The sequence below is a fragment of the Pteropus alecto genome, unplaced genomic scaffold, assembly GCF_000325575.1.
Source record: "Pteropus alecto unplaced genomic scaffold, ASM32557v1 scaffold8, whole genome shotgun sequence".
In the NCBI taxonomy this organism is placed as follows: Eukaryota; Metazoa; Chordata; class Mammalia; order Chiroptera; family Pteropodidae; genus Pteropus; species Pteropus alecto.
This window is the reverse complement of record NW_006494609.1, coordinates 2,981,526-3,008,585: the sequence shown is the minus strand read 5'-3', so window position 1 is coordinate 3,008,585 and position 27,060 is coordinate 2,981,526. Positions and strand designations below refer to the sequence as shown.

Below are 27,060 nucleotides of genomic sequence, written 5' to 3'. Positions count from 1 at the left end.
TGTCTCTACTAGTCTTTAAGATACAAAAACAGAGAAAGAAATCAGTAATAAAATAAAGATGAGTGTTTTGAACATCACTGAGCCTTGTGTTACAACATATGTTATGAAATCATTGAGCTACATAATATTCAATGGGAAAGATGTTTGGGGATATACGGCTAGCATGTAATTAGAACACACCATATTAAAAAAACAATAAAAATAAAATTAAGAAAAGAGAAAGGGGCCCATGCTGTATAGCCCATGAATCTCATCGGCTTTATCGTGAAAGTTTATTGTTTTTAATCCTAGTACAATCAGCTACCAGTTACATACAGTAAAAAACAAAAACAGCCACAAAGCAATAATGATAGAGATAGTCCGTGACATTGTACAGTGGAGAAAATATTTTGTTGGAATCCTCCAGCAGATCCCCACCTGGCTTCAGCAGTTAAGCTATTACCCCCTCCCTCCCCAAAATAGTTTTAAAAAAAATTAAGGTCTTGCTTAGGTACAGCAAGATTCTAATACCTCTTGGGGGACACTGGAGAACTTTAAAAAACTAAAGCAGTAGAAATAAAACAAAAACTGAAACGTGGAAGCAAGGTGACACACAACGAAGTTCCATGAGGCCTTGGCTTCAGATCACCTCAAAGCGAACCACCTGGAAAGAAAAGAAAAGGCTGTCACACCAGGAAAAAACAGGCAGACCTTAGTATCTATCTCATCACTCCACTCCTTTGCAAAATCTACAGAATCCACGCTTTTCTCAAGTCTTATATTTTTTAAAGTGAGTCAGGATGCAGAAAATTGCTTCCTTTTCCAATACTCTGTATTGTAAATATTGGCAACTAGCATACACTTACTCTTTTAGAACCAGAAAATATACAGAAAGCGAAGCATTTTTAACAAAGCATGCTGTCTTCTTTATCTCAAACCTTTCAAAACAACCACACAGCAGGTTATTAATATGACTATGTACCCTTACCTTAGAGGAACAATGACTCCGTTCAAAAACTAAGTCTCATATATATTTGGTTCGATTGAGGGCTTTTTCAGCCAGGTGACCACTTTCATCTGTGATCTTCTCCCAATCAGTCTGTCCGACCACAAAACCTATGGCCCTTTTCCTATCTGCATCCTTCTTTTCTTCCAGGTCTGCCCATCTCACCTAAAAAGAACAAAGTATTAGGCTGGGCTTTAGGGAACATAAATATGCATAGGGCCTCTTCTCTCTCTGGACAGTCTAAGGGGTAGAATATCTAATATGAAACTAGGAGTTTAAAACATTAAAAATTAACTGGGAGAAAGGTATAGAAAGAAAACTTAAGTTACAGAAAGAAAACTCTCCAGTCAACCACAAAGTATTAACCACTCCAGCTCCCAAATAGTTCATCTCTCAGCTTGGCTCTGTCCACTCCATCTCTTCTGTCATTCTTTTTTAGTTCAGTGACCTCTTTTTTAGTTCAGTGCTTAGAAAAACACTAACCTCTTCCTATCTGTATTCGCACTTCTTCCAATCCATTCTGCCAGAGTGATCGCTCTAAAATACAAAGTTGTGACTCTCATCTGCTTTAAATTCTTCCCCTATCTATAGAATAAAATCCAAGCACACAGGTCCCCCTGAATCTGGCCCCTAACCCTCCTGTGGCACCACTTGGGCAGTGCCTACAGAATAACAAATTTTAGCCAGAAATGGCTCTGTAAATGACAGTGTCGCTCTTTATCTTTCTAGAGGTTCTGTTATTGAGATTTGCAATCTCATTTTTTTTTGCCATTTATTTAAAACTGTAAAAAGAAATGTTATAGTATAGAAAAATTCTGACTAACACTGAAAGGTCTGAGATACGTATATTTTGTCCACTGTCACTAAAAATATTTCTAAAATAACTGAGTTCAGCAAATAAAAAAAGGAAAATATTTACCTTCCATAGTCATCAAAGAAACACAAAAAAGTCCATTTGAGCTACCATTTTAGAGCCCACTAAGCAAGTGAAACTTAAAAAAAATAAATAAATTATATTTTAAAACCTAACCATTTTAGTAAAATTCTAATTGGATTAACTCTAAGAATGACCTTTTTTTATAGTGGAAGTTAATCCCACAAACCCACCTGGTATTTCTAAAAAGGTGAGTTATAGAAATCAAGAGAGCCCAGGAAAGGAATGGGCAATGAATTCTGCATTCCTTGCCACCTGTAGCATCTCCTGGTGCTCAGATGTTGATTTTGGTGAGTGGTTTGGGAGTTAAAAACTATTTGAAATGAGGGTGAGAGGCAAGGGAGGAGAGTTAAAGTAGAGCCACTTTAAAGAACTAGGATGTGCACAGCTCAAATGTCCTTGCTCATCCAATTTAACAAGTAAATTACATGGGATCACATACTCCTTATTGAAGGTGACAGTTACTTAACTAAAAATAAACTAGAGCAAAATATTTCTCATTTGAGAGTATTCATTATTACTAGAACTACACCAAAATATTATTCCTAAGGAAAAGCTTTTCTACTGCTGCCTGAACCTTAACACCGGAATGGAGGTATCAGTACAAGTAGTCCTTGGGTGGAGCTGGGCACATAAAAAAGGCCACTTATCAGATCTCCCTTTCCTACCCCTGCAAGCCACACAAAGGTAGGCCCAGGGACTGTGAAATATTTGAAAGACCTTTGAAACCTGGAGTTCTCTGTAATGGTATCCACTGTAACAACAAAGTTTACTGGCATTTTTATTCTCTTATTCTTTTACTAGTAAAGTACTGAGGAAATTCATAAAAAAGCAATGATGTATAAAGATAAATGATACACAACCTCAACCTTAATCAAAGAAATACAAAATGAGATAACTTTTTTTCACCCATCAGATTGTCAAAAGTTAAAAAAAAGCCTGATAACAGCACTGTGGGGGCAAGTGTGGAAAAATAGGCATTTACTTACATGTGGGTGTATAAATAGATGTAACCTTTCTGGAAAGCAATCTCACAATATCTGTCAGAAATGATAAATCATATTCTATGAGCTTGCAGCTTTAGTGCTAAAAATCCACCTTAGGGATATATATCACTTTCAAAAGATGCCAAAACATATACACCATGACTTTCACCACAGTAGTGATATTAGCAATAAAATGAAAACAGTGTAATTATCCACCAATAAGGGACTGGATAAATAACTAATTGTACAAACAATGGCACCTAGGAAGCCATTTAAGTATATCTGTATATAGTTATATAGAAACCTCAAGACAGATTAGCTGGAAAGGCTTATGCAGATCATATATAAATGGTCCCTTTTGCTTTATTTGGTTTTAGAACAAAAGTATAGAATATATACTATACTTTTACAGAATATGACCTATCTGACTTAATTTCTCTGTTTCCTTTCATAGCAAAACTTCTTCAAAAAGTTGTCTACATTTGCTGTCTATACTTCTTCATTTCTCATTTCTCTTTCAATCAGCTCCAAACTGGCTTCTGTCCAACTCTCTAAGAAAACTTGACTGATTGTTGATCAGTCATCAATGATCTTCGTGTTGCCAAATCCAATAGCTACTTCTCTGCTCCCAATTTACTTGTCTTCTCTGTATCATTTAACAATGGACAATTCTTTACTTCTTGAAACATTTACTTTTATCTGAACTTCTAAATTTGAGTCCTGAGTCCTAGTATCATTTCTGACTTATTTGATCCCTCACTAAACTTTTTCACTCTCAAATCTGACTCCCCAGTTTTCTCTAACTCACCAAATACATAGAGTGCTTATGGCCAGAACCCTGAAGATTCTATCCACTCCTGGACCCTCTACATTAATTCATGAAGAAGTCCCACAGATTCCCTTTAACATTCTACTCTGCACCTGGCTCTTTTGCCCCATGACAGAATGGCACAAGCGGCTACTTCAAACTACTTTAAGGTTGACCACATACTAGCCATGTGAGGCTGTTCTCCATTTTTAAGTTATTTGTACATTTTGATCTGATAATTTGTGAGGTTTGACTCATTTTTCTGATGTGTAATATGATATAATATAAACTAAATTGCTCGAAAAATAGCATTCGCATGACTGTCTATAACTTTCTAAAACCAGATGCCTAAATAGACCCTTCATCTTTTGGCAGTTATTGACAAAAGTCTCTTACCCTCTTCTTCCCAGGCTCAGAAGCACGAGTATCATAATCATCAGGGAGCTGAAGATAATCTTCCATTCTGCTGGCAATTGCCTCCCAGTCACGTTTCCTTTTAGTACCAGTTCTCAAGCCATCCAACTTGTCTGAGGGACAAACACAGAGCCGCAGCATTAAGGAAGAGTGTGAGTTTACACACAACACACAAACAAGGGAAAGAAGGCTGGAACACTGTCAGAGGGCACATCCACATTTTTGAGAGCAGCATCACTTGCAGATCCAAACTATCTTCTTGGCTGAGATACATCAAGTTCTGTGCAATTTCCATTGTTTATTTGGTGTTCATACTGGCAGCCATTATGATGTTGGTTTAAGTAACAAATACAGGCAGAGTAAGAAAAGGCACTTCTCTCCCGGTCTCCTTGTCCTCCACCCCCCAAATCACAACATTTCTGCTCTCATGTTCTGAAGGAAAATGCAGAGTTGGGTTTTTCTAAAATTAATTTCTTCCATCACTTTCTTTCTTTAACACAATATTAACAGCACCCACTTGATCTGCAATCACATGTGATACTGTGTTATATGAAAAGCAGGTAGTACAAAAAACTTAATGAGCCACACTAATGTTTTAAAGGGTTTTAGATTAACAGTTTCTTGGGATTTAGACTTCCGTGAGAAGATTCACTATGACTTAATGTTTATGAGTAAGGTGATTATACAAATCGTCACTTTCTTTGGTTATACTATGATGTGATGTTGACCATTCTAAGGCTAAGGGCTAGTCAGCCAAAATGATCAGATTTGAATTTTCTTTCTGAATCCTCAATCTGAGAGGGCTAAACTTTCCAAGGGCCCCACAGTGTAATCAATGAAATGAACAGGGATTGTTGATTCAGAAATTATGAGATATGAGTTTAGGTGTCTTCAAGAAGAACATGAAATGAAAATGTGTGGTCTTTTTTTATTAGTTGTTAATACTGATTTTGAATTCTACATGTGAAATATTATGATAGATATTTTTAGTTACATGGAAGCACCACACTTTTGAATCATCTGTAGTTATACGAACGCACTATTATTAAGCAAGTCAATAAAGGAAAACCCTGAAAACTTCAGAAAAACAATAACCACATTTCATTGAACTCCATAAAGGGTGCAGAGTATATATAATAGAAATCTTTGAGATACCAAGTTAGAGAGAACTTACTATGAAAAGTACAATGGAAGCAGTGGGAGGAGAGAGGGTGAGTTTATGTTTCAAATGCAAAAGTTTCACACACAACTAATTAATTGTACCATATCATACAGGCTACAAAAACCAGTAAGATTTTGCATACTTGCCAAAGCTTTTATTTCCTAACCGCCCCCCCACAAAAGTGGTATTATTGAAAAATCAGCAAGGCAAACTACAATACTTTACAAAACTCAAGAAATTTTTATCATATCACTTTGGAAAAATTTTAACAAGGATGAGTTCAACAGAAACAGTTTCCTGATCTCCTCTGTAAATCACATGCTGTACCAAATGCCTCTATCTACATGTATATGACAGGCCATATTATACAGGATCTTAAAGAAGAGACGCCCTTGACTGTACAGGGACATAGGATGTAGTATTAGTAAACCAACGAAGTCCCATAAACAATAAAACTGTTCTCAGTTCGACAGTGTACAGTATTATTGAAGAGTAGGAAGGTCCAATACACTTATTAAATAAACTTCAGAGGATTTCTCAACTAATAAGATCAACTTTGACATTAACACACTTCAAAAACTTTTTCATATTTCAATTCCAAGAATAGAGGATGGCCAGGCAGCAATGCAGAAGGACAGTGTGAAAACTGCAAGAACTTTTCCTCATACATTGGGTATATGACAGGAATTACAGACCAGGCGTCCCATATTTGCAACACGGAAGTTCAGAAGAGCATGTATTTCTAGTCTGAACACCCCTGTTTACAATGTTTAATTTGAAACTGTATTGTGCACGCATGCTTAGTTTCCTTCCTGGGGCTGAAGAAAGTTCATACCTCTTCCACATGGCATCCTGGAAACCCAAACACACAGATGTATGACATAAGGTGAAGGAAGAGGAATCAGGGGTGTTAGTTACAGAAGAAGACTGGTGTCCAATACACTCATACTAATGGTTTTCAGAAGTCTGAGTTTCAAAGATGAAGTTTTAAGATGAAGATGAAGGTTTAAACACCCAATTTGGACAGTCAACAGATCTTCAGAACAGTAGATATTATTATATCACAACAGAAAATTTCTTTTAGATTCATTTATATATTTTCTAAAGATAAATGGTGTTTCTGAAAATTTGTTCCTAGTGAATATACAAGGGTTATGTGCTTATGTAAGCAATAACTGCATTTCGACTGTGAAGAGATGAAACTTCCTGACATGTAGAAGGCCAATACACAATAACTCATAAGCAGAGACAAATGATAGAGATGAGAAACAAAAGGACTTGATATGAAGAAACCTGAATCATGTCATAAGTAGTTTCAATGCTGAATCTCAGCATCTGATGCAGCATATAACACCCACCCCTGTATTAGGGTGCTTGGATCCCAGCTGGGGAGGAGTCAGTCAGATGTGACTGAAGGGGGGTCACAGGCAGAAGTCTTCAAAAACTCCATGACACCCATGAAAGATGTAGCTCAGGCCAGTTGTGAATATTTTGTAAACTGTGGCACTTCTGATTTAACACTCAAATATAGGCTGAATTGTATACTGTACTTAATGAACACAGATTAAGAATCTGCAATGAGATTTAACTCGCTCCTTGAAAGATTATAGGTAAGTGAGTATTTTCTCATTGGCAGACTCATTTGTGAATCCAAATTCCTCAGTAACAGATTCAGCTCTTCTGGCTCAATGTATGCCACTGCTAAGGCTTAATGTTTCTATCCAGCATAACCATGTTACCAAGAGTAACTTAGTGGTGGTAAAGTACCCAGAAAAATAAAATGTAGCTGGTAATCAAATCTGCTGAATTTGTTATAATAAGGAAGGCAACATAAATAAGCTAATTCTCAGATGATGATCCTATTTTAGAGAAGAATTCTCTTCTCAGTTGGCTCCATGGACCAATCTCAAAGAAGCAAGCACTTTTAATAATGCTCACACTCAGTTTGCTCTTCTCCACAGGTGAATTAGCTCTCAAGATAACACAGTGGTGCAAGATGCAAGTCATTATACAAAACGTCAGTGTCATTCATTAAAAATAAACAAAGGTCCAATTGCAAACATGTTAGAATTTATTTTCTAGATTCATTACTAGATCCTTAGTGCCTTTCATTGAAATGGTTTACTTAACAAACCCATTTCTGGAATTCATTGTGTAACATTCTGTCTTTAAAATGGATGGAATTCTAAAATGCATTTTCTGAGAAGCAAATGGTAGAGAGGCCAGAATTTTTCCCAGAAACCAATACCAAGATTAATAGCATATTTTCTTGAACAATCATAACTAAATTCCACTTCCCTTTCTCTTTAAAAATTAGAAAGAAAAATAGAAAATGGACTGGCTCAAGTTTAAAAAAGCATTATCCTAAATCATATATTATATAAGGCCTGTGGTTATATGTTTAGCTAAAATATTTATCACTTTTACAGTCCCTTTGTCTCTTTATAATCCATCTCTCTTTGCCCCAAAAGATAATCATTATTCAGAGAATTAGAAGAGGACATGATCTTTCAGGTTATCTTAAAAGTACAAAACTTCAAACATTCTTAATCTAATGTCAAAACAAGCAGACCTAAAGCATTACTATTAAAAATACGTTGTGATTATTATTTTCCTATATACTTAATTGCATTTAAGTACTTATAAAGGCTTTAAAAGTTTAAGGAAGGAGATAATTGGTTATTAAGATTTCCCACAGAGGGAAGACTAGTAGAAAAATATGTCAGTAACATTTAATTTTCACATGACACACATTAGAAAAAAATTCTAGACTTTACAACAAAGCACTTGTCCCAATAATATAGTATACTACAGTCTATGGAACTATCTTTTAACATAGGACCCAGTCAACATCAATTGCCAACACGATCAGCTGGGGAAAATAAAAGGCACAGCCTATGTGACTATGTATAAAATTCACACCTCTGATGTCAGAAACACAGTGTGTCCCAAACAGTAAAGCAGCTAATGACTCAAATTTATTCTATAAATTTAAGACACTTAGATGTGTACTTCGGTTCTGAAATAATACAGCATGGTACCAGAAAGAGAAATGCAGAGACTGACAGCCATACTTCATACATTGGGAAGGAAAATCTTCTCAAAAAGTTCTTATCGTATTTCCCTAGATTTATTAATACATCTAAACCCACATATTAAATGGCTTTAAGTGAGGGAAAAACAAAGAAACTGAAAAAATGTTGTGCAGTATTACCATAAAATATTAGAGGAAAATCCATTGGACATGTATGATTTTCTGCTTGATAGAGAACCTCACAGTAAGCAACTCCAAATTTTTATTTACATAATCATTTTAACCAGTTTATCTTATAATGTGGCACTAAGGGCAAGGTGAAGGAAAAATAAATGGAATCTTATAAAGCAGGCTCCTCAAAAATCTTAATTATATAACTACCACCTCCTATGTAGAAACTCTAATTTATTTTACGAGGAAAATAACTCCCTTTTAATTAATTTTTAAGTTTCAATATTTATTATTATGATTACTATTACTACCCAAAATATTCACAATATGGTTCTACTTTGAACTGCAGTTAAATATTCTTTTAGAAAAGCAGAAATCTCATCGGCACCAACATTTCTGATTAATATCAAAGAATGGATTTCAGAAGTGATGGTATTTTATTACTAAATCTATCACATATTTCTGCTTACTCTAAAAACTTTAAATGGTACTGAAGGTAGTTTTTAAAAATACTCTCCTTTCACTCTGTCACAAGATATAACTAGTTAACCTGAAAGCTAGCAAAATAGACTGAGAATGTAAATAAGGTAGGCCAAAAATCTTGATTTAAGCTGACATTGTGGGAAATTTGTTCTTCTTACAGCAGAAAGATCTATGACCATTTACCATCAGGTATCACATATAAAAACAGGAAAAAGGAAATACCCACCTAGCTTTGCCTCAGATGTGTCCATCTCCCATTTGCTTTTCGGAATGTAACCCTAAATCGTACACAGAGAGAAGCTCGAAGGGTTAGAAAAAGACACATACATGCATATCACTTTTGAATTGGAAAAGCATTAAAACTGGGAATGGATTCAGTTTCCACTCGCTAGCTATAAATATATCTTTAGGGAAAACATAGTCTCATTATCTTTGAAGAAACTGAATTACCAAATTCACCAAACTTCACTGCCCAGATTTCAGAGTTGTCACTTCAGTATAGTATCATGAAGGCGCTTGGAGGCAGCTACAGTTCAAGACACACAACTGTAGTCTGAACAACAGCTGTATAGTAAATATGGTAAGAATGTATGGTGGTTACTGTGCTAACATTAATATTATTCAGATAGCAGAGGATTTATAATACTAGGTTATTTTCTAATTCAACTGCTATTCTCAAGTGATGTTAGCCATGAGGTCCAAAGAGTGTTTTTCGAAAGTTACTTTATAGTGCAGCGTAATTGTAAATATTCAAAAGAAAGGAGAAAACTTGGTATCACTGAACACAACTATGAAGTTCAACTTCATTTTAAAATGACTCAATTCATTTACCAGTTAGATCTTATAAAGACTAATTTTAATGAATCAATTTCAGAACATTTCTTTTCCATTAGTTGGAAACTGATTATTATTTCTGATATCTTTTAAAATTACATTTTCCCATTACATGAAAAACCAGAAATCTCCACAGGCAATTTATATCTTATGTAATAAAATAACTGGGTAGTTTATTTCAAACAAAGTCCTGTAAGCTTTCCAAATTTCCCAATGTACCTATTTAACTACATAGTAATCCTTTCAGTTTATTCACCTGGCAAGTATATGTTTTTTCCATGTTAATTTACGATGCTTCCCCTCTTCATCTGGATTCGAGTCTCTATTTAGACCCTAACATAAGGAACTTTAATACTAGGACTTATTATGTAGAACAGGTTCTTCAAAGATGTCAGCATCTTCTTTTAAGTATCAATGTATCTCTCTACTATTGGGAATGTTCAAGTTCATAGACTATACTGACACACAGGTAAGTTGGAAAGTATGTTGAACATTTCATGACAATAGCTTCTGTGTAGGTTTACTAGAGCATCATCATTCTTCCTGGAAACCTACAGGTCTTACACGTTTCTAGTTTTTAAGCCAGACTAATAATTCAATTTCACCTCATTAGGTAGTATTTTAAGTTATAAGTTATACCATTTTTTTCAAATAGATTTTGAGAACAAACCAAGACAAAGCTATGTTGAAGTGATGGTGCTAAAAGTTAAGTATCGATGAAATTTGTACAAGTTATACCTCAAAAATCATCTGAAAACCTTAAGCATCACTAGAATAATTATAAATTCTGAGACGTAGCTACTAGGTTCACTGAAGCACTAATGAAGGCAAAATATAAAATCGATGATCCCCAAAAAGTATTCTCTTAACCAAGAAGTTTGACTTTCACCCAGCTGTAGTAATCAGCACAGAGTAGAAAATGCAAAGTTTACTGAGAATTGCATTAAAATGGTCTGAATGACACGAGACTTGCTCTTAACCCTTTGGTTAAAATTCTCCAAGAATCTTTTACTCTTGGAATAGAACCCAATAGTAGAAGATCTGGATTTTGCATTTTTGAATGGGTTAAGAGAAGTTTTAAAACAAATATAAGCAAAATGAGTATATTAACATCCTCTTGCTGGAAACACTCTGTTGTTACTTAAAACTACATCATCTTCTCACTGCTTAAAATGTTAAGCCACTTGGAAATACAAGAGATAGTCCAGCAGGGTAGAGTTCTAAGGCTTCCTTGCCATGTTTCTGATGTAAAAATATAGTATTACGGTGTGTTTTACTTTTAAAAATAATAGTACATTCAATTAAGAGTTCTAAGTTTTGATCTCTACCTAAGCAAGTCAGATATTATGAACCAAATCCTGAATTGAAATCTCCACAAAAGAAGACGGATCTTCAAAGACCTAACATTATAGACTTCTCACATGGTCACTTTCTGTACACACGCTGCAAGTAGCCACATCAGAACAGCGTGGACCTTTAAGTGAATTTACTGCCTACATCTTACATCACATATGTCAAAATACAACCTAATTAAGAAAAATACTTTGTGTAATGAAAAAAAAACCATACTGAGACTCAAATGCCATTAACTTTCAAGCTTATTTTTTAATCCACATAGGAAATCTAGGAATGTAGAGGATAACACCATCTCTGTATAAACACAGTTTCTATCCACAGTCCTCTATATCACACATGGGTTTAATAGGACCACTCCTTAAAGAGTCTGTATTCTCTAGTGGGGGTAAGAATCAGGGTTCTCCATCTGTACATTTTCAAAATATGAGAAGCAGCTTTAGCAAAGGCTGAAATATTAAATAAACCAAATAATATTTTGAATTTAAAAAGCAACACTATTCCCAGGAATTGTTAATTTTTGAACCTCATTTAGCAAACACTGAAAAGCAACATAAATATAAGTCACATATTCATGAATGATGGGAGAAGGCAAACATCTCTAAGAGGTGTGATCGAAAGTATTTAGAGTAGGTACAGGGCAACTTTGAACCCACACTACATAAGCCTCTAATCAGCTTAAGCAAAATGCACCGTCTACACATCGAATCATTTTCCCCATCACTTAAAAGAATAAAATGCAGAAGAACAAATCCAGCAGTCTGTGGCAACCCTCCGCCTCCTCATTCAATAAGTTCTTCTGCCTCAATTGACAGAAACTCAATTTTGAAATCTTGTAGCAAAGAGACAATTATGCACATGTTGGGTAGGCTGTGCCACAAACCTGTTGGAATGTAAGAATGCTCTTTCATATGTAATTGATTTTCTTAAAAAGTAGACTCCCCCCTAAAGTCATCCACAAATAGATGAGTGAGTACAAGGGTAAGTTGCTTAGCATTCTCAAAATTTTCTTATAACACAGTAGAGGGTTCTTTTGGTCAGGGGAAAAATAAAAAGTATCCAAAAGTCTCCTTTAAGATAATTACGGAAACTTTTACCATTAAGGTGCATATCAACCGTAATAAACCTGACCACAGATCTGAATTTAAACCCCTAAGAACTTTAATAAAGAGACACTTTGTTCAAAGTGGTTGGTCTGTCTCCTACCAGTTCGTTTTCCTCTTCTTCTGCATCTTTCTTTTCTTCCTTCTGTTCTTCGATATTTGCATCAAAATCTTCCATCTCTACCTACACCACCCCAATAACCACAAAAAAAGAAAAAAAAAAAAAAGATTGATTTAACATTTAGGAGAATGTTGAATCCCTCATTGAGATCTGAAATGACCATGGTAGCCCAAAGCAAGACAGCACAGACTCATTGTTACATACTAAGTAATTTTTAATACCCTAAACTTTGAAACAGAACTGATAATAGACAGAATAATATTCCTGCCTTTCACTTTCCTGGGATATCTATCTTTATAATTTCCTATGAAGTATAATGATCTGTCCTAAGTTGATGGTTATCTGTTTTGCATGCCTATGAATTGCTAGGATTTCTTTTTAAAATCTTTAGCAAGTTTCCAATTAAGTAAAACATATGATTCAAATTTCAAAATGTAAGAAAGGATATAGTGAAAAGTACGGCGATAGTAGCTTGGTCCAGAATGGTAGCAGTGCAAACAGAGCAGATGGATTAGAAAGGTATTTATAAGGTAAAAGTGAAAAAACTTATAGACTTCACAGTGGAGCAACAGGGTTGGTTGAGTATTGGTATAATGGAGAATAAAGAGTCAAGGATAACATAAAGTCATAGTTTCAGCACGAAAGTGATTGGTAGGTCTGTTTATTAAAATAGAGAATACTAGAAGAGGAACAGGTTTAGATGAATTACATATTGGGTAGGTTGAGTTTGAGGTGTACCAGGGTAATAAATCTTTTCGGGTAGAGAATTTGGAAAATGATAGACTCACTTCCACTCAGATATGGCTGTTATTAAGATATTGATAAAATATATTCCAGTCTTTACAATTTAATATTAAGGGCACATAAGTGGCAATCTGAACTACCGGAAAGATTGATTACCTATATAGAATGTGTAAAATAAAAACAGAGCCCTAAAGAACTCCAACATTTAAGGACTGGGTAGCAGGAAAAGTCGGCAAAGGAGACAGAAAAGAAATGACCAGAGAGGCCAGAAGAAAACCAGGGGAAGTGGACTCAAAGAAGCCAAGAGAAAAATGTTTTCAAGGTGGTGGTCAATTTGTCATATGTGGCTATAAAATTAAGCCCCAGGAGAAGTGAGAATTGTCCACTGTCATGGAAATCTTTGGTGAGGGTCTCTGGAGAATGCTTGAACATAAGCCAAAAGAAAATGGGTAGAGGAGTGGCACAGGAGGTAAAAACACATAAAAATACAATGACAATATTGAATACAGACAATTCTCATTCATAGGAGATCGAATAAAACAGATGTACACAACTGATTAAAAGAGAAAACTCTCCTTTTTGATAAAGATTTACTTCCACCAAATTAATAATTTAGGCAAGAATTATCTATGAATAAAAATTTGTTGGGGAACAGAAATTAACAGTTTCAAAGTATTCCCCTACAGATTACTTATGACAAAGAGAAAAAGGTAGAAAAATTTGATGGATTCCATCTGAACCAAGTCATCAACATTTAAAATCACCAATAATAAAATAAATTGACATAATTTGGCTCCTGATATGATGCACTGAGGACACATCACTTATTTAGTATTCTTGCTGATGTTTAACCTAAAACTAATCACGTGGAAACATTAGACAAACCCAAACTGAGGGGTGTTCTACAAAACAACCAGCTTTACTCTTCAAAAATTCTTTGTCTCTCATGACAATGACAGGGCTGAAAAACTATTTTTTATATTAAAGGACTGGATCCTGGATTTTTAAAAATTGCTATGAAGCACCATTATGGGAATAACTGGTGAAATCTTAATATGGACTGTATATGAGATAATTCAGAAAATTTACATTACTTAATATAGCATTTTATCCATGTTAAATGTCCTGAATTTGATCATCGAGACTTCTAGTTTTTTAAGAGAATGCTCTTGTTCTTGGGATACCATTGAAATATTTAGGGGTGCAACTTAACTTTCAAATGGTTCCACAAAAATAGTGATAATAGTAGTAATAATAATGAGGAGGAGGAGGAAGAAAAGGAGGAGTGAGAGGAAATTGTATAGAGAAAAATGTGGCAAATATTAATTGGCAAATCTCGATAAAAGTTGTACAGGTTTTCTTATACTACTCACTCGACTTTTCCATAGTTAAAAAACTTTTCAAAGTAAAAAAGGTGAAAAAAGGTCACTTTTGCACTGCCTCTGAGCCAAAAGACACTCACCTCTTCAATAGCAGCATCTTGAAGCAAAGAACGAATGTCCAGACGCATCATGTGACGAGGTGCAGCTTCCCAGTGATCAGCCATCTATTGAGAGATTCAGGAGGTCAAGCTATCTCTGGAAACTACTCAAAGACCAATTGAGCATCCAAGACAAGTTAACTAATACTGTGAAGTCTAACGGGCTAGCTCCAGGAAGAGCTAGGCCACCTCTTTCACTTAGATACAAAGGAAGAGAAACATTTACTAAAGCAGACAGAAAAGATATTGCGAAAGTGAAGAGGATAAACAAAAACTTCTACACAACAGTGATGATACAGCCTAAATGAAATTTAGAACACCTTCTATATTTCCAAAAATCACCTTATTTATTTCTTTAAGCTTTCTTCCATGAATATTTCTTTTGCCACAAGTCTGGTTATCTGCACTCATTTCAGCCAAATACACCTAAGAAAGAATGAATAATAATTACTCAAACAAATACAGCGCTTTCATGATAACGCAAAGTACTCTAAAATTATTTTAGGTCTATACCTCAAATCCCTTGGTTTTTGCTGCACTCCAAAACTGATCAAAATGTCGAACTCTGTCATTGATGGCATCCAGGATGATGAAGGGGAAAAAGCCATCATCCAGAGTCTTTTTGAAAGTTTTGAACATGCTGGTGCGATAGGTCTCCTCCATCTCAGCTTCATATTCATATTCCATTACCTAAGATCCCCCAAAAGAGATATGCTTAGCAAAAGCAAAGACTCACGTTAAACTTCTTCCCTGCTTAGCATCTGGACAGAGATGACTTTGTAGTAATTTCTTCACACCTGAGTACTAAGTTTGTCTTCGAAAAAGAAAGAAGTCTTTGTCTTTAAAAAAGCCACATTTCTTTCTGAACATGTTTTCTTTTTACTACTATCAATGAATCAGGATGTAATCTGAGATTATACCATACCTTCTTTTTCACTTTCTTTCCAGAATCTGGATCTTTTTCTTCTTTTTCTACTTCAGTGATGAAATAATCATCCAGGCTTAGAACTCTGGGTGCAGGTCCTCCAAATTCTACCTCCTTATCCTAAGAATCATATAGTCGAAAAAGTAAAAGAGAATTTATGGAATAAATTAATAAATGTTCACACTAAAGTTCCTTCTCTTGGTTAAGTAATATGCAATCCTCTGGTGGTTTCAAATCAAGTAGAGGCAAAAATATTTACCTAAAAATATCAAAATTTATATGACAGCACATACCACATGGGTCAACTAGAATGGATCGAATGGGAAATATATTTATCAGTATCCTGCTGCTTGCTAAGAAGGCAAGGGGCTAACAAAAGCAACTGATTCTTTGGCTTTCCCATACTCACTCGAATAAGTTTTGCAACATGTGTCTTTCCACTGCCAGGCAATCCTCTCATTATAACAACAATCTGAAACACAATGAAAAAACAATCACTCGGAAGATTTTTTTTACAGTGAAAATTTATAGTTAACAATCTTTCTCTAGGATAGACCACATGATATGCCATGAGGCAAACTTTAATTTGAAAGGATAGAAATAATACAAAGTATTTCTCTGATCACAATAAAATAAAATTAGAAATTAGCAGTCAGAAAAAATTGGGGAAATTCAAAAATTAAACACCATACTCCTAAATAACAAATGGGTCAAAGAAGAAATCAAAAGAAAAATCAGAAAATACTTTTAGTTAAATAAAAATGAAGATACAACATACCACAACTTATGGGATGCAGCTAAAGCAGTGCTTACAAAGAACTTTACAGCTATAAAAAATGCCTATACTAACAAAAAAGAAAGATCTCAAATCGATAATCTAACCTTCCGCCTTACAATACCGGAAAAAGAACAAACTAAACCTAAAGCAAGCAGAAAGAAGGTAATTATAAACATTAGAGCAAAAGTAAAACAGAGAACAGAAAAACAATAAAGAAAATCAATGGAACCAAAAGCTGGTTCATTGAAAAGAATAACAAAATTGACAAACCTTTAGCTAGACTGACTAAGAAAAAAAGAGAAAACTCAAATTATTAGAATCGAAAATGAAATAGGGAATATGACTGCCAATCTTACAGAAATAAAAAAAGGTTTACAACAAAACACGATAAACTACTGTATGCCAATAAGTTAGATAACTTAGATGAAATGGACAAATCCCTGGAAGGACAGAGACTACTAAAGCAAACCCACGAAGAAACAGACAATTTGAATAGACCTATATAACAAGTGAAAAGATTGAATTAGTAATAAAAAACTCCCCACAAAGAAAAGCCCAGGTGGAGACGGCTACATCACTGAATTTTAACAAATATTTAAAGAAGAATACCAACTCTTCACAAATTCTTCCAAAAAAACAGAAGAGGAAGGTACAATTCCCAACTCATTTTACGAGGCCAGCATTTCAAATCAGGCAGATACCGGATACCAAAACAAAGATATCACAAGAAAACTACCAATATCTCTTATGAATACGAATGCAAAAATTCTCAACAAAATAATAGCAAACTGAATCCAGCAATATGTAAAAAGAATTACACACCATGACCAAGTAGATTTATCCCAGGGATGTAAATTAACATCTGAAGAGCAATTAATGTAATATATCATATCAGAGAATAAAAAATAAAAATCACATACAACAGAATAAAATCATATGCAATACAATAAAAAACAAAAATCTTATCAACACAGAAAAAGCATTCAACAAAATCCAACATCCATTCATGAGGAAAACATTCAACAAATCAGAATGAAAGGGAATCTTCTCAACCTGATAAAGGGCATCTATTGAAAACCCATAATTAATATCACACTTAATGGTGAAAAACTGAAAGTTTTCTCTTTAAGATCAGGAATACAACAAGGGTGTCTACTCTCATCACATCTGTTTAACACCATACTGGAGGTTCTAGCCAGGGCAACTAGGCAAGAAAAAGAAATAAAAGGCATCTAGATCGGAAAAGAAGAAGTAAAACCACCATTATCTTGTATATAGAAAATCCTACGGAATCTACTAAAAATCTATTAGAATAAATGAATTCAGCAGTTTTCCAGATATAAGACCAATATGCAAAATCAATTCAGTTTCTATTCAATTGAACAATCCAAAAATGGAATTAGTCAAGCTATATCAATACTATATTAAATGTGAATGAATTAAAGAATCCAATTAAAAGGTAGAAATTGTTAGACTGCATAAAAAAAAAAGAAGTCCAACCATATGTTGTCTATAGGAGACATACTTTAGATTCAAAGACACAAACAGATTGAGAATAAAAAGATGGAAAAAGATATACCATGCAAACAGCAACCACAGAAAAAAGCTGGATTAGCTATACTTATAACAAATGAAATAGATTTTAAAATGACACACACATATACATACATATATATATGTATGTGTGTGTATACATACACATATACATATATATGTATGCGTGTGTATATATGTGTGTGTGTGTGTGTGTGTGTGTGTGTGTGTGTAAAGTCAAAATATCTGATGGAAATCTTTAGTATTAGTTTATTGAAATGAAATCTAATTATTCTGCAATATAAGATAAACTTAAGTGTACATTTGTAGGTCACTAGGAAAATAAGTGTAAGCTAATTGCGTCTAATTCTCCCTCTTTTGTGATCCACATACCATAAAACTAAATCTACTTTTCCCTTCTTCAAAATGCAATTAATTGAGCTCTTATGAATTATTTTCTTTTTTGCCAAGCAACTAAGCTCTAACTTCTTAGATTCTATAGGGTAGGTAATTATTGAGATTATATGATGATTTGGAGATGGTAAGATGCTTTGAATCCGAATGTTACAGAAAAATGTTCAGGATATTAAAAAGATTTCTTATCAGCTTCTGATTCGCAGGAAAACTAGTCAACTGCATAGTACTCACTCTCTCAGGTCTGCTCTCTCGACCAGGTGGTTTCAAAATATCATCCACATTTTTAGACTCGGGCTTCTTCTCAACCCGTGGGGCTGGAGGTGGCTGGTGGCTAAGTGAAGGAGCTGGCAAGGGCATTCGCTCCTCTGGGTAAGTTCTTCGTTCTCCTAGGATTCCAGCAGTTGAAAAAAAATCACTTTTTATATAACAATTACTTAAAATTTTTAACCCTCTCCACACATCCTAAGATAATATAACTCATAATAATTTGGGGGCACTTTTAACCTTAATTAGAGAAAGTTTAAGTAATGTAAATCTATTGAAATCAAGAAAATGAAAAGATTTAGGTATGATGTCAGGCAAACAGAATGTTTTAAAAAATACTAAATTCACCTTTGTTTGTATTAAATTTAGGAAAAAAGTTAAGCAACAGGACACAGAAGAATAACATACTTTGCTGGATAGTTCCAAGTATGACTTATAGTCTGTCTGTAACTTCCACTTTACAGTTTTAAGAACAAGAGCCACAAACTTAGGGAAGCTTGATCTTATCAACAGCTAAGAGTTTCTAGTTTAAGTGTAATTTAGAGTAGCAGAAAACTAAAATCAACTTAAATGTCCAATAATAAGGGTTTTATATTTTATTGACTCAATAGAATATCACAGAGCATTAATATAATAAGTTTACATATAGAAAAATATATATGGCACAATATCAATGGGAACATGAATGATAAATTGTGTTTATACTTTGATTTACAACTTCATTAATATATATGTGGAGAATGAGAGGAAATATATAAAATTATAATAGTTGTGATTTAGTGGGTAGTGGGATTATAAGTGACTTTGTTTCTATTTTCCAAAATTTCTTTAATAATATAAAAAGCTATCTGTTTTACTTCATTAATTAATTACATTTCTATTTTTGATGACAATGCTGCCATCTCTATAAGGTCATTTTACTCTGAAAGTTTAAATCCACATCTGCAACGGAAAGCATTTCCAGTTTAAATTCTCCACACTCTTACAGCTAATAAGGCTCTACCTCCAAACACAGATGGTCCTTCGTAGGCGGGTCGATCAGGCTTTCGGTCATAAGATGGCCGATCAAATCCCCCTCTTCTGGACGAGGAATGGTCTTTTTTATCTCGATATGACTGAGTCCTAGAAGGTTTAACAGTAAGCGATATGGTAAATAAAAAATAATTGGAGGTCTTTATCATATAATGCAACACCATTATCTGCTTAATTTTCCCTATGAGTAATTACTATACATAGTTAACATTCATACTTTGACTTTGCTTTTCCATTTAGATCTTCCTTGCATATACACATCTAAAGAGTTCACAAGTTGCAAAAATAAATTGTTTGCCTACTAATTAAGTAATGATTGTACCTTTATTGACAATACAATTTCCTTTCCTTTCTGGCTATCTCCTTCCCCCATTTAATGCTCTGGAATTCAAGCTGGCAAAATTCAAGCATCTGTTTCCTGAAAATTGGGCCAGAACTGCTCTTCCCTCTCCAAGTTATACACATGAGAAGAATATGTCATTTACTAAACTTCCTTTAGATATACCGACTTTTGCTGAACTTAAGTATGTGGTAATTTGCACACCTGGCAAAGATGTTTTTCATAGCATACCTATCATCTCGAGGTCGGCGTTCTCTGTCAAATCGATCCCGGTCATAGTCAATAACACCACGATCCCGGTCGCGGTCCCTATGTGCCTCCCGATCTCTCTTGAAATCTCGATGATCTGCCATGACATTACTCTGGCGATCAAAATAAGGCTCACGGTCTCTGTCTCTATCATAACGATCGCGTTGGCCTGCATGCTCTACAAAACAATTAGTACAAAATAAGAACTATATCCCTTTTTCTGAAATGAAGGCAAAAAAGTACAAATTTAACTTTAGAACTAGTATAAACAGTTGCCCTAATTTCAACTCACAAATCTGTTAGCTATATTAAAGGGAGGCCCAGATAATCTTCCCAGAAGGCAATCGGGTAATAATTAAGCCCTAAAGGTTTAAAAATACTAATCTCTCTGGGACTCCTACCTGTCTCAAAAGTTGATCTCTCAGGTAGTGGATCCGGGCGCAGAGTTATTCTCTCTCCGTAGGGTATCTGTTCAACTTTATTAGTGGATATATCTGGTAAACAAAATCAGGGATAAAACATTGTAAGGGTGAAGCTTAAGGAATGCAAAGCTGAAGCCAACAATTCCTTTAGAATCCCAAATACAAACTTGCCACCATTACTTACCTCGGCCATGGCCATAATCAACAGTCTGCTGCACTGGTGGTGGTTTGGACATTGGTGGCATACCCATAGGCATTGGGCCGGGAGGGGGAATGGAAGGGTGAACAGGTGGGGGTGGTAACACTGGAGCAGATGAAATTGTTGCAGTTTCTGATTTAAATTCCGAATTCAGTCCTTGTTCATCATTTGTATCCCAGAGGCCATAGAATGAATCTTCATCCCAGCGTTCCTGTTCCATACCTGAAGTTTGTGGCTTTATCACTGGAGGAGGAGGTGGAGGTGGAGGAGGAGGGGGTGGTGGTGGTGGTATTGGGATAGGCGGCCTGGTCACAGGAACAGATGATCTTACTGGTGGAGCAGAGGGTCTTACAATTGAACCTGGTGGTTTACCCATAGGAGGGGGTGGTCTATAGGACCCTGGAGGCTGGAGAACAGAGTAAATAGCTTAGTGGATGAGGATACCACCGTTTTTGCACATCAGTGAAAATGAAAATCTGGTTCTCAATCCATAAAAGAAAAATATGATAAACTGGACTGAAAATTGACAACTTTTTGTGCTTTAAAATACACCATAAGGAGAAAATATACCTGGCCCTTGAGCAACTCAGGTGTTAACCGTGTAAATCCACTTACACATGAATTTTTTTCCCAACAGATGTCTGTACTGTTTTTGATCCGCAGTTGGGAGTCCACAGGTGCAAGTGTGTGTGTGTGTTGGGGGTGGGGTGGATGACTATATGAATTGATCTATAGATTCGGAGATTTTGGTATCCATGAGGAGTCCTAGAACACCCCATCCCCAAACCCCCATAAGATACCAAAGGACAACTTAAATTTTGGGGAAATTAAAAGTTATATGTGAATTTTTAACTATATAGGGGTGGAGGCTGGAGGGTGGGAGTCGTGTCCCCAATGCCCAAGTTGTTCAAGGGTCAACTACATATGCAAATCACATATCTGATAAAGGACTTATATTCAGAATATAAAAACTCTTACAAACTTAATAAGACAACTTAAAAATGAGAAAAGATTTGAATAGATATTTCTCCAAAGAAGATATGAACACCCTATAAGCATATGAAAAGATGCTCACCATAATAAGTAATTAGGGAAATGCAAATTTAAACCACAATGAGATACCATTTCATACTTAGTAGAATGGCTATAATTAATAACACAGATAATAACAAATGACAACAAGGATGTAGAGAAATAAGAACCCTCTTAGACTACTAACACGGATGTAACATGCTGCAGGCAGTATGGAAAATGGTTTAACAGTTTCTCAAAAAGTTAAACATAAATATACCATAAACTCAGCAATTCCATTCCCATGTATCTATCCAAGAAAAACACGCCCACCCAAAGACTTGCACACAAATATTCATAGCAGGATTATTCAATAATCCAAATGTCTGTCAACTAGTGAATGGATAAACACAACACAGTATATCTATACAATAGATTATTACTTGGCAATAAAAAGAAATGAAGTACTGACTCATGCTACAATATAGATGAACCTTGAAAACATTAGCTAAGTATAAGAAGCCAGACACTAAAGACCACATATTGTATGATTTCATTTAAATGAAATGCTCGCAAAGGCAAATCTGTAGTGACAGAAAGTGGATTGGTTGTTGCTTTGAGTATTTGGGGTAGGAATGAGGATTAACTGCAAATTGGCACAAGGGATCTTTCTGGGGTGATGAAAATGTTCTAAAACTAGATTTGGTGATGGCTGTACAACTTAGTAAATTTAGTAAAAATCATTGAATTACATACTTAAAATGGGCAAATTATATGGTATATAAACTGTACCTCAATTAGTGGTTAAAAAGGGAAAAAACTGCCTCAACACTATAACCCACTCTCCCAATGTACCACTCATTCTTCTTCCAGAAAAACTAGCATGCTAGCCACTTAGATATAAATGTCTCAGGCCCACCCCAAACCTACTGAATTTCTGTGCATGAAATACTGGCATTAGTTTAAAAGAAAAACAAAACAAAACCCTACATGGGTAAATCTGGTGTTTATCACTTAGTTAAGAACCTCTGCTATAAACTATCTTCCCACTCTGGTGACCTACCTCCTCTGCAAAAATAGCAAATTTGCAGTGGGAGAAACAAACTCTAGCTAGCCTCCTCATTTCTGTTTAGTTATCTGGTTGACAATAGCAGTTTGTGGTAATGCTGGTATCAACATACAACATGAGCACCAGGAAACAATAAAACAAAGAAACCAAATGGGACATCCAGTAATCTTCCCCAGGAGTGCCACTGTTGTGTCCAATGTTTACATTCCTTTTTCCAAAGCAATCAACAAATGTCAACAGAAATGTATTTTAAGAAGATAGTAGAACCTCTTGGCAAATAGGGCCTATCTACTCAGTATAGAAACCAAATTGTCAAATTTCATTTTAATTTTTGCAAGCCTGATTCAAACACTCATTATCCATTTCTCTGAGCTCACTGTTTCTGGTTTGTTTGCTCTTCATCAACGGCTATTTTAGACCATGGAAAGCCAACAATACACATAACTTATGTTCTTATTCATATATAGGTTGTGTTCTTTGAGTATCAAAATAGATTTGGCTAAAATGTAAAAAAAACATAATTTAATTAGAGGCCACTGCAGGCTAGAGTTAAAGACAAATGGCTATCATCTAAAAGTAAATTTTAGGTTATGCCATTTTAAACTGTTTAGAAAATGCATATATAGGACAAAGCTATCATGTCTGGAGTACAGCTATCCAGATATGTTTTAAATATCTTAAGAACACTTGAGACTATGCCTACAAAGAAAACACAAAGTGTTTTCTTCATACTACATAAACATTTGTAAAAAACAAAATGAAACAAAATACTCCTATAGTATCTATATTAGGAAGGATTATCTGTATTATATGAAGGATAATACAAATTAGAAAGAAAAACCTTAAGAGTCAAACAGATAAACTGGTAAAGAACAAAAATAGAATTTTTATAAGAACTATAACTAACAAATGTGGAAAAATACTCATGTTCACTAATTATCAAAAATACGTATTAAAATATTTTAATAGAACTATTAAATTTACCAAAAATATTAAGTAGCTAATGCTTGCAGGGTTATAGGATAGATGTTATACAACTATTTCAGAGAGCTATTGGCTATATTACAAGAATCATTAAAACTGTCCTTATTCTTTAACTGAAGTATCCCACTTTGGGCGTCTAATATTACTTTTAAGAAGTTATCTGAAATAAGAATTTAACACAAAGACATCCATTAAAGTTATACTATTAATAAAAGTGAAAGATTAGAAACAAAAGCCTAACAGAAATGGAATAGTTTTAATAAAGTATGCATCAAAAATAATAAAGCATGTAGCAGTATGGAAACATATTTATGATTTGTTAAGTGAATAAAACAAAAATGGAGATCTATAATCTAGAGTTTCTACAATTTGTTAAGAGATACAAAGATAAAAAAAAAATAATAATTCCTACCTTTATGGGCTTTAAAGTTTAGAAGGAAAAACAGACAAGAAAGCAATCAAAATACCATACGATAAGGGCTATGACAGAGGGCCATATGAGATGTCAGAGGTACGTGTGAGGGCAACTATCTTACTTTTAAGTAGAAAAGAAGGTACAGAGCTGAGTTCAAAAAGATGAATGAGAATTACCTAGCTGGTGAAGGAAATAGGAAGAGAAAGAAAAGAAACTCTAGGTTTAGAGAACTACATGCATGTGCAAAGCATGGAGAAGAGCCTGGCACACTCACAGAATGGTGAGAAGCTCCATATGGAAGGAAAGTGGAGTGTAAGCGAGTGGAGTAGAAAGTAAGGATAAGCAGAGGTCGGGCCAACACAGGAAGAACATAAAAGGCCATGCAAAGGAATCTAGATTTTATCCTGAAAGCAATGGGGGAATACTGAAAAGTTTTAAAGCCAGGGCGCGACATGGTGAGATTTGTTTTAAAATGTCCATTTCGGCTGTAAGTCACAACAATGCTGCCTAAAGTGGAGCGTAGGGGTATGAGAGAACTTTTCAGGGTGTTGGAAATTTATCTTTTGTTCCATTTTTAGTATATATGCTGCCAAAGCAAACACAATTTTTTTATCTTTTTTGTATACATTTGACAAAACTCAAACTGTAGGCTTAAAATAGGTGGGCTGAAAACGAGTATGTTATTATATGTAAATTACACCTAATTTGATTCAAAAAATAAAATAATCACTGGCAACAGAACGGAGAACAGATCAGAGGGGAATGCAATGGAGAGAGATGAATTAAGATACTTCTGCAATAATCTAGGTAAGAACTAATGAAAGCTAGAACTGAAGTTGTGAGGAAGTAGAGGCTAGAATATTTGAACAATATTTAAAAGGTAGTGAAATCCATCAACCGAATGACTGAATATAAAAGGATAGGACAGAGGAAAGAGGCAGGTTGCATTTCAGGTTTCAAGTTTGGGTGACTAGGTGATGGTGAGGAGAACGAATTTAATGGAAGATGATAATGAGCTCCATTTTGAATGACCTGAACTTGACAGGAGACACGCCCACAGAGAGAAACTCTGTAGCAGATGGATGCATACATACATAGGTTGGGAGATATGATTTGGGATTCAACATCATGGTGGTCAGTGTTGTCAACAACTATAAGTGTTGTGTTAGACCAGGATGAAAGGGAACAATGAGAAGGAAGAGAGTTATTTGATGAAATGATTCAAGTGTTTTTTTCTCTCACTGTGTTGAAATAAAGTTATTTGCATGATAACATTTTTAAAGCTCATCACTGGCTTAAAAAAAAAAAAAATACAACAAAACAAAAGCAAAACAAATGGAGAACTTAAAAGTCTTGAACAGAAACACCCGTCTTTACTGCCTGAACAGGGGCATGATGTTCGATCCCTTCCCTAGCTGAAGGACTAGTAGCTTAAAGAGGTAGAGAGACTAGAGGCTCACCTGAGCAGGGCTCACGGGGAGCCCGTGCACTGCCCAGATGGAACACAGGACTATTTGAACAAAAAGGATTATTAGAAAAATTCTACAATTTTGTGAACATGAAGCCATATAGTTCAGGGGTGCTTGGTGTACTTATCAAAACCTGGGGGAAAAAGCATTTCTATCACACTTTTGACCATATTTAGCAAGATTTTCAAAAGTCAATTACTATTAGCTTTCTATTTTTCCAAAATGTATATATTTTGTAGAGGAAATTTATACTTATTGTAATACAATAAGATCAAAGAACAAACAAATAATATACAAAGCAGAAATCATTTCATTTTCTGAGCACACATTTTCCATACCGGATACATTCCAGGTCTTGAAGATGTATTTTGCAATCTTGAATCTTGGGGTGGGAGGTGATCAGGCATCTGTGGCTCAGACCCAAAGTCTTTCATCTTCTGAAGCTGTTCTTTCTGTTCCCTGTAACAAACAAAATTGCCATTGTACGTAAGGTGTGTCTATTCCATTCCTAGATGACTACAATTAATATAGAATCCAAAAAAAGAGACCTAAAAATCTTGTTCCAAAACTGTCTACAATAGGGGTCCCTAATCCCTGGGCTGTGGACCAGTACTGGTCTGTGGCCTATCAGGAACTAGGCCACACAGCAGGAGGTGAGCAGCAGGCCAGTAAGCGAAGCTTCATTTGTATTTGCAGCTGCTCCCCAGCGCTAGCATCACTGCCTCAGCTCCACCTCAGATCATCAGGCATTAGATTCTCATAGTCCCTGGCCAAAAAGGTTGGAGACCACTGCTCTACAGTGCTCACAAAGCAGCTCCAATCTGAGGATGCTTTCAGGTAAACCATTCTTAGCTTCAACAGAGGAAAATATAAGTCAACAAAGAAAATATAAAGGTAACACTCTCTTGCCTTTATGTAGCTGGCTGATAAGTCATCTATGACCTATAATTATAAACTGATCTACAAGACAGGCTCTACAACCTGCCTCATTAGTCTATTCTAATATCTCATCTACTTGTCATGTTTTTCTTTTATCCAACCAAAAGGTCTCTTGTTACTTTTTTTTTTATTCAATACTCTTTAGACTAGAGGTTGCAAAATGGTGGCCAATGGGCCAAAGATGGCCTAGAAAGTGTTTTTTAATTTGGCTTTCACATCAATTTACAAAATCTGAATTAGCTGCCATTATGTACAAAGCAAAGTATTTCATATAGAAATGCAAATTTTAAAGAGATTTGGTAACAATGGCCTACATTCCCACATGCCAACAATCAGCAGAGTAGAATAATGGCTGCCCATTTTAGATGAAGCAGTTGGCCACAATTCTCACCAAAATCAGTA

General features: G+C 35.1%; 1 protein-coding gene across 1 annotated transcript in view; it reads right to left on the bottom strand.

The window, feature by feature from the left end:
• Positions 1 to 230: 230 nt before the first annotated feature.
• YLPM1 (YLP motif containing 1) overlaps positions 231 to 27,060 on the bottom strand; it is a gene marked incomplete at its 5' end in the record, with an annotated part of 59,798 nt that continues 32,968 nt past the window's right edge. Inside the window, 15 exons of the mRNA XM_015599581.1 lie at positions 231 to 643; positions 968 to 1,150; positions 4,110 to 4,240; positions 9,204 to 9,255; positions 12,371 to 12,451; positions 14,595 to 14,678; positions 14,955 to 15,038; positions 15,126 to 15,302; positions 15,538 to 15,657; positions 15,947 to 16,009; positions 18,497 to 18,651; positions 19,533 to 19,651; positions 20,133 to 20,328; positions 20,552 to 20,644; positions 20,757 to 21,177. Of these exons, the coding sequence (XP_015455067.1) occupies positions 1,004 to 1,150; positions 4,110 to 4,240; positions 9,204 to 9,255; positions 12,371 to 12,451; positions 14,595 to 14,678; positions 14,955 to 15,038; positions 15,126 to 15,302; positions 15,538 to 15,657; positions 15,947 to 16,009; positions 18,497 to 18,651; positions 19,533 to 19,651; positions 20,133 to 20,328; positions 20,552 to 20,644; positions 20,757 to 21,177 (1,923 nt within the window). The remainder of the gene's footprint in view (positions 644 to 967; positions 1,151 to 4,109; positions 4,241 to 9,203; positions 9,256 to 12,370; positions 12,452 to 14,594; positions 14,679 to 14,954; positions 15,039 to 15,125; positions 15,303 to 15,537; positions 15,658 to 15,946; positions 16,010 to 18,496; positions 18,652 to 19,532; positions 19,652 to 20,132; positions 20,329 to 20,551; positions 20,645 to 20,756; positions 21,178 to 27,060) is intronic.